This window comes from Eurytemora carolleeae, unplaced genomic scaffold, assembly GCF_000591075.1.
Source record: "Eurytemora carolleeae unplaced genomic scaffold, Eaff_2.0 scaffold162, whole genome shotgun sequence".
NCBI classification, from domain to species: domain Eukaryota; kingdom Metazoa; phylum Arthropoda; class Copepoda; order Calanoida; family Temoridae; genus Eurytemora; species Eurytemora carolleeae.
The window spans coordinates 204312-212031 of record NW_019396133.1 but is presented as its reverse complement, the minus strand read 5'-3'; the positions used below and the strand labels follow the sequence as shown (position 1 = coordinate 212031).

Here is a 7720-nt window from a genome sequence, read left to right as displayed (position 1 = left end):
TTTTAGGTTTTTATTTTACGTATTTTTTAGATTTTTTCTTTACTTAAAAAGTTGTATTTTTTTTAGAGTTCGAAAGTTTGATGCAAATCTAAAAATACGAATATTTTCGTAAATTTCATACCAAGAAATGTTTCAAAGTTTTTAGGTTTTTATTTCACGTATTTTTTAGGTTTTTTCTTTACTTAAAAAGTTGTATTTTTTTAGAGTTTGCAAGTTTGATGCAAACCTAAAAATACGAATATTTTCGTAAATTTCATACCAAGAAATGTTTCAAAGTTTTTAGGTTTTTATTTCACGTATTTTTTTAGGTTTTTTCTTAACTTTAAAATTTGTATTTTTTTTAGAGTTTGCAAGTTTGATGCAAACCTAAAAATACGTATATTCACGTAAGTTTCATACCAAGAAATGTTTCAAAGTTTTAAGGTTTTTATTTCACGTATTTTTACGTATTTTTAGGTTTTTTTCTTTACTTAAAAAGTTGTATTTTTTTTAGAGTTTGAAAGTTTGATGCAAACCTAAAAATACGTATAATTTCGTAAATTTCATACCAAGAATTTTTTCAAAGTTTTTAGGTTATTATTTTACGTATTTTTTAGGTTTTTTCTTTACTTAAAAAGTTGTATTTTTTTAGAGTTTAAAAGTTTGATGCAAACCTAAAAATACGTATAATTTCGTAAATTTCATACTAAGAAATTTTTTACTTAAAAAGTTGTATTTTTACACACGCAATTATATGGGCCCCCATCTGAGATAATGGTTTAGTCCGCCCCTGGACTCTCAAGATTTCCAAAATGTGGTCTGCCATTTTTTCACCTTAAAATTTACGGAGATATATTGGGAAATTTTTCAGATTCCAGTTTAATAAAAATCTTAGACGTTAATTATCTCCGTTAACTTTTAAGATACAAAAAGCTGGTATACCACGCTCAATAAGACTATCAATTTTATTTAGATCAATTATCTGAAATCAAAGACGACATTTTTTATTCGGCTCTTAATTTCCTGGTTTATTGGGACACCCTGTGCATTGAACCTAGATAAATTAGAATAGATTGTTCATGTCCTCTTCACCATACCGGAGGGTAACAGTTGAAATAGAAAATGACAATTTAGCTATGGACTAGCTACTGACATACAGTACATTGGATATATAAAGGTTTGCGGCAAGTATATTTGTAATCACAGTACAAATTTATGGGGGTTTGTTTACAAATATTGCAGACATACTAGTTGAAAGTTGAATTTCAAAGGATTAGANACTATTCATTAAAAGTCGCAAAATTTCACGGTAATAGTGACAAAAATGAGAGTGCTAGGACAAAAAAAACTATAGGCCACCCAGCCCGTTTAGGGTTAAAAGCTAAAATAGTTAATGGGTGGTGCCTAGTTTTTATTAAACTTCTTTAAATAAATTAGTAAAAAAATCTACAGATTGACCCCAAGAAGTAAAACGTATTCAATGACCTCTTCAAATGACAAGTTCATGATGTACAAGGGGTTGTACAATTTTCAGCTTTACAGTCTGCATGAACAATCTATTCTAATTTATCTAGGGCATTGAACGTATTTTTGACAGAAATTTCAGTGATCTTGAATGAACTTCATTCACAAATATTTTTTCAATTATTGACTAAATATAATTAGAAAATATGGCAAAATGGTTAAAATTCAAGCTTTAATTTAATTGTACATTAGTGTGTACATTTGTTCTAAAATGAGTTCAGTTGGACTTATTTGGAACATGAGGCAAAATGATCAACAAAGCAAAACTTAAGCTTTAGTTCAAATAAACATATTTTTTCATTTGTTCTAAAATGTGTCGTTAGTGCTAACTTGGAATTCCAAATAACCTTTTCTTTGTTCAATTGTTCAAAGATTTGTTCAGATAAGGCTTAACATGAAATGAGCCAATTCTAGACGGAAATCGTTAAAACAAAATTTCCACGTGGTTGGAACGTCTCCTCGTGGGTTTAGGTTAAATTGAAAAATATTTGTTCAGAAGGACTGTAGTCCAATTGAACGTTAGTCCAACTGAACGTACTAGTTCAATCAATCATTAGCCCTATCACTATGTCATCGAACATTTAATACAACAAGAAATATTACTGAACAAATTTTTTTTATTAATAAAAAATATTTAAATAAAATGAATTATCGTTAATTACTTTTTGAAATTATCTCAATAACATTGCCTGAAGCACGTTTTTACAAACAATTTAATATTTATTACAATTCGGTATTATGAAACAATACTGTAAGAACAGAATAGAGAAAACACCCTCAAGCAGAAGTTTTAATTGAGAAGTTAAAAAATTAACCCCAAACAGGAAAACATGCAACACATATGCAATAAAACACTAATTGTGACATTTCATATGAAGATTACGTTGAAAGTAAGAATAATTTTTTTAAATGTCTTGTAACTAATGAACTTTTTACATGGTTTATTGAAAAAACAAAAAGAGGAGTAATGACTGTTAGTGTTCAATGAATGGATGAAGGATTCTTCTTCAGGATAGAACAGAAATACAGTTCGCTTTAAACCTAAATATTAAAATAACAATACTTATAAATTAATGTGCATGGAAATGTAAAGAAGGTACAGGGTACAATGAAATCAATTCGGGGGTTTATATTTTCTTAAAAATCATTACCCCCTTCTGAAAATAATGTTTTCTGGGGGAGAAGTTAGATATGTATGCGCGGAGTGCAATTTCTTTAAAGGTTGTATTGGCTCAATTAAGGGAAACAAAAAAATATTCGAAAAAGAAAAGAAAAAATGAAACACTTTCTTCTTGGCGTTAAATAGTTCACCNCCCGATCTTCAAAAATCATTCCCTCCCCCTCCCCTTAAAAATACACCTTGAATTGATCAAAACTTTGGTGTATATAAATTTAATAATTTTGAAAATATTTTTATACTTCTTGATCTAAAACTTATAATTTTTATTTTCACTGTGTCCTGATATATAGTTTAGATTCTTGTGTAACATAATACATTTAATGTAAAAAGTCATAAATCTTGCAACACTTATTTTGAGAGTTTGTTGCAACACTATATTCAGAATCCTGCAAAAAAATAAACATTAAAACCCCAACGTAAGCCTGCAAGAAGTAAGTCAAAATCTTAATATTTTCTGTCATATATTTAAAAATGAGTTTGAAGAGAAACTTTAATGAAAAATAATGGTTGTAGTGTAAGGAAAGTTATTTCAGAGGTGTACGCATCTTTTGTACTGCAGTGTACTGTCTCTGGACGGTAATATAAACGATGTCGAAGCCTGACATGGGATCCATCTTTCACATAAGAAATCAACGAAATATTCTTGTCATGAAAACTATTATGTGAATTATCAAAATTATCAAAATTTATTGCTTTTAACCTCCTCAGATACTAAACGAACACTGATGCATCTATTATTGTTTACAATTTTCGCCCTGAGAGAACTGGTTTCAATATGTACGCAGAGTATACGCAACTGCAATTAACTTTCCTTGCATTATAGCCTTGGTTCAGTTTAAGAAATTTAACTTTTTTTTTACCAAATTTACTTATTTTTTGTATTTCTTTTAGTGGGGACGTAAACTCAAGTAAGCCTCAAATTGTAGAGTGAAATATCAGATTCACAATGATACCCTTAAAACTTTTCTCTGAGCAAGGATGCGAGAGATGTCGTTAATTTTCTAGTTTTTTCTTCTTCAGTAAATCAACGTCTATATAACCGCATCTATTACTTAGATCGAGGTTATACCGTTTAGCATCGTACATGCCACTAATTGAATGAAGGGTAATTTGAAATAAAGTTTCCAGCCCCTTAAGCAAATTTTTTTTTTATTTCAAAAGTTCTTAGAATAAAAGCAAAGCAAAAAAAATAACTTTTTTATTTCTCCCCTTAACTTTATTCCTGTTCCCGCATCTGACTAACTTGCTGAAAAATATCGAAAAATTATCCAATAATCCATGAAAACAACATTAACTTACAGGATTGTTGATCGAATTGAGCTTAATCTCGATCCCACCATCCAGTTCCCTCCATTTCCAACCAAACCTTCTCAGTTCTCCGGGTATATAAACTAAAGACAAATATTTATACTCAAATATATTTTTTTGTAGAAGCACAATAAATGTTGGTATAATCAATTAAAATCAATACTTCTAATATAATGCCTTAATAAATTTTTCAGTAAAATTTTTAAAGTTAAGTTTGCGTGTGAAATAGATCTTAATTATAATTATATCAGTCCTGCCGAAGTATGTTCCTAGTATGAACAAAGACCGTCCTAATGCCATTCGTTAGCGGATGATAGTTTGGCCACTAGATGTCTCATGGTAAGATTCTTATTTAATATAGATAATTAGGACGTACACAGGCGGTGACGTCAACTGGTCGACCATTGTAGTGTGTATTTGAGGAAAAACCACATTAAAAATCATAAAAAATATAAAAAACATTCCCGCAATTTTTGTCTTTTGAAGTTTGCTGCGGGGGGGGGGTGCAAGGGGGACAGAGCCCAATTTACATAGAAAATTTTTGGATTTTAGTAGTATTTTGGAGCGTTTTGGTGCCCTAAAAATGTAAACTGTAAGGTTCCCCTGAGTTTTTTAGCCTTTCTGTTTTTTTTTAAATTTTGGTTTTATTTTGTGGTTTTTTCTTACCTCTTCCCCTTTTTCCCTTCCCTCTTGCTCCTTTCCCCTTCCCTCTTCCCCCTTTTCCCTTCCCTCTCTTCCCCTTTCCCTCTTCTCTCTTCCATTTTCTCTTCCCTCGTCCTATTTTTCCCTTCCCTCTTCCCTTTTCCCTTCCCTCTTCCCTTTTCCCTTCCCTTTTCCTTTTCCTTCTCTTTTCCCTTCCCTTCCCTTTTCCCTTCCCTTTTCCTTTTCCCTTTCCCGGGGGGGGGGGCAAACAGAAAAATATACATCCCTGGAACAACTGACCTCACAGAATATCGAAGCTACTTCATAAAACACAGTGCTAAGGAATAATTTTCTGTTCTAATTTAGAATAAATTGATTTTTTCCGATCTGAGCCTTTCAAAAAAATAAAATTTCAGCTTTCTGAATACCCAAGAAAATGTGGATCTAAGTCAACCAAAACATAGCAAACAAATTACATATATTGCTCTCAAAAAGAGAATGCCAGCGACCACGAATGAGAGATAAAAAGGGTTTTCTCTGGTTTGGAAAGATTTGTAAACTTTATAAAATATTTAAGATCCGAATTAGTTTTGAATTAGGGGTTAAGTAGACTGATACCTGTTCAATGCATGGTAGTTTAATTGCTTTGCATGATCCACAGGTTGATTTAAAGGTCCGTCAAAAATACTTTCAGGTTCCTCCTGTGCAAATAAACCAACCAATAAGAAAAAAATACGCAATCGATACTACATAATAACACAACAACGCGCAAAACAATCAAACCAATTAAAGACTGGCAGTGGCCTTATTTTAGTTGTTTGATAAACGTGAAAGTTTCCCGAAACAAAACTAACCTTTTTTCAGTCTACTTCATAATAATACTTGAGTTCTTTGACCGTTATAATAATATAAAAAGCTATATCATAAGAATGTTTAAATCTTAGGCAATTTAAGACATATAAGACAAAAAGTACTAGGGTAAACATTTAAGTTGAACCCTGTAAGATTTCTTCTTTGAAGAAAAAATTACGCAATTTTCTGAAAAAGAAAATTACTTCAGCATGAAAAAAGCAAGGTAAAATTTCTTTCATATAATTTTGGCCATTTTCATTAATTCTTAAAGATTTATTTGGTTCCTGAATGAGATGTTCTTCTCCGTTGTTCTGTTGAAGAGCTTCCTCCTGACCTGCTTCAGCTTCTCCTCCGTATGGATTAGGGGGTAGAGGAGGATTCACAATTTCTCCCTCCTACAAATACAAAGAATAATCTACAATAAAAATATCCCTGGTATTCTCGAAGGTGTCCCACTAACCAACATACCATAACAATCCTCGGTATCCCTGGTTTCCTAAATGTGCCTGGTATATCCCTGGTATCCCAACTGTGCCTGGTATCCCTGGTATCCTACCTGTGCCCCCGGGTATCCCAACTGTGCCTGGTATCCTACCTGTGTCTCCGGGTATCCCAACTGTGCTTGGTATCCCTGATATCTCACCTGTTCCTAGTATCCCTGGTATCCTACCTAAGCCTGGTATCCCTGGTATCCTACCTCTGCCTGGTATCCCTGGTATCTTACCAGTGTCTCCGGGTATCCCAACTGTGCTTGGTATCCCTGATACCTCACCTGTTCCTAGCATCCCTGGTATCCTACCTAAGCCTGGTATCCTACCTGTGCCTGGTATCCCTGGTATCCTACCTGTGTCCACGGGTATCCCAACTGTGTCTGGTATCCCTGGTATCCCACTTATTCCTAGTATCACTGGTATCCTACCTGTGCCTGGTATCCATGGTATCCTACCTGTGTCCCCGGGTATCCCAACTGTGCCTGGTATCCCTGATATCTCACCTGTTCCTAGTATCCCTGGTATCTCACCTGTTCCTGGTATCCATGGTATCCTACCTGTTCCTGGTATCCCTGATATCCTACCTGTGCCTGATATCCCACCTGTGCCTGGTATCTCACCTGTTCCTGAAATCCTACCTGTGCCTGATATCCTCGATATCCCTGGTATCACTTGTAAGCCTGGTATCCTACCTGTGCCTGGTATCCCTGGTAGTATCCCTGATACTGCTGCCAGGCTGCCATATTACTCCAGTAGCTGTTGTACTGGTTGTAGTATGCTCCATATTCTCCCCCAGGTCCAGCAGGAGGGGTACTAGTTGTAGTCACACCACCGTTATATTGACCTAAATATTTCATGATTATTAAGTCAAGGGGAGAATATTTTCTTGAAAAGCCCCCTCAACCCCTCCATTTAGGAAATCAACCCCCGCCCCCACCCATCTCCAGAAGTTTGGTATATTTACGCGAATTAGGTCAAATAAATAAATTGTTTGTTAAAAAGTAAACAACCGGATGAAAAAACAACTTGCCGATTTAAGCATATTGTTTCTTCTATACCTCTTCAAATTTTTTTAACAGTCCTTTTAATGATCTACCTGTTAATTGCTTTTGAATGGTCTGTGTTAGCCCCATAGGGATCTCCATGGAGTGACTGGTGTGATCTTTAGCCTTTTGAACAGCAATCGATACCTAAAAATAATTATCTTTATATAATTCTAACTGAAGTTCCGGAGCTGCCCGTGGAATAAAAAAAAATTTCTAATTTTTTTTAACCTATGTTACTCCCAGGGTACCCATGGGTTCCCTCAAAAAAATCCAGCCCATTTGGTCCAGCCGTTATGTCGGCTATAGGGAACATATATATGAATGTCTTATTTTATTATATAGCCATAGTAGCGTATACAGACATGGAAATAAGTGAAGTCTTTTATCACCAACTGAATGTAGGACATTAGATGACCCCATGGAAGGTCTATGGATGCTCAGAGTTAGAAAAAGTTGTCTCCAAAAAAGGTTATAATGCAAGGAAAACTAATTGCAGTTGCGTATACTCTGCGTACATATTGAAACCAGTTCTCTCTGGGCGGAAGGTAATTTTCTCTCCTAGAGAACGATTTTTGCCCCCCCCCCTCTCCCTTTAAATTTTGTACATGGTTATCATTGGTCATGTGGCCGCAGCGCCCGGCCCCCAAGCCTGTCCTAGCTGCAGCGCTCGGCCCAGAAATTGTATTAACCTAACCTAA

General features: G+C 34.4%; 2 protein-coding genes across 2 annotated transcripts in view; both read right to left on the bottom strand.

Annotated features, from left to right (window-relative positions):
- Window positions 1–7720, bottom strand: part of LOC111695924 (uncharacterized) — a 35882-nt gene that overhangs the window by 20571 nt on the left and 7591 nt on the right. The gene's annotated exons all lie outside the window — the stretch shown is intronic.
- LOC111695926 (tRNA selenocysteine 1-associated protein 1-like) overlaps window positions 2428–7720 on the bottom strand; it is an 8591-nt gene continuing 3298 nt past the window's right edge. The window contains exons 6-11 of the mRNA XM_023465402.1: window positions 7073–7166; window positions 6669–6820; window positions 5770–5880; window positions 5252–5334; window positions 3983–4074; window positions 2428–2544 (exon numbers count right to left, since the gene is read on the bottom strand). Of these exons, the coding sequence (XP_023321170.1) occupies window positions 4005–4074; window positions 5252–5334; window positions 5770–5880; window positions 6669–6820; window positions 7073–7166 (510 nt within the window). The 3' untranslated portion in view covers window positions 2428–2544; window positions 3983–4004. The remainder of the gene's footprint in view (window positions 2545–3982; window positions 4075–5251; window positions 5335–5769; window positions 5881–6668; window positions 6821–7072; window positions 7167–7720) is intronic.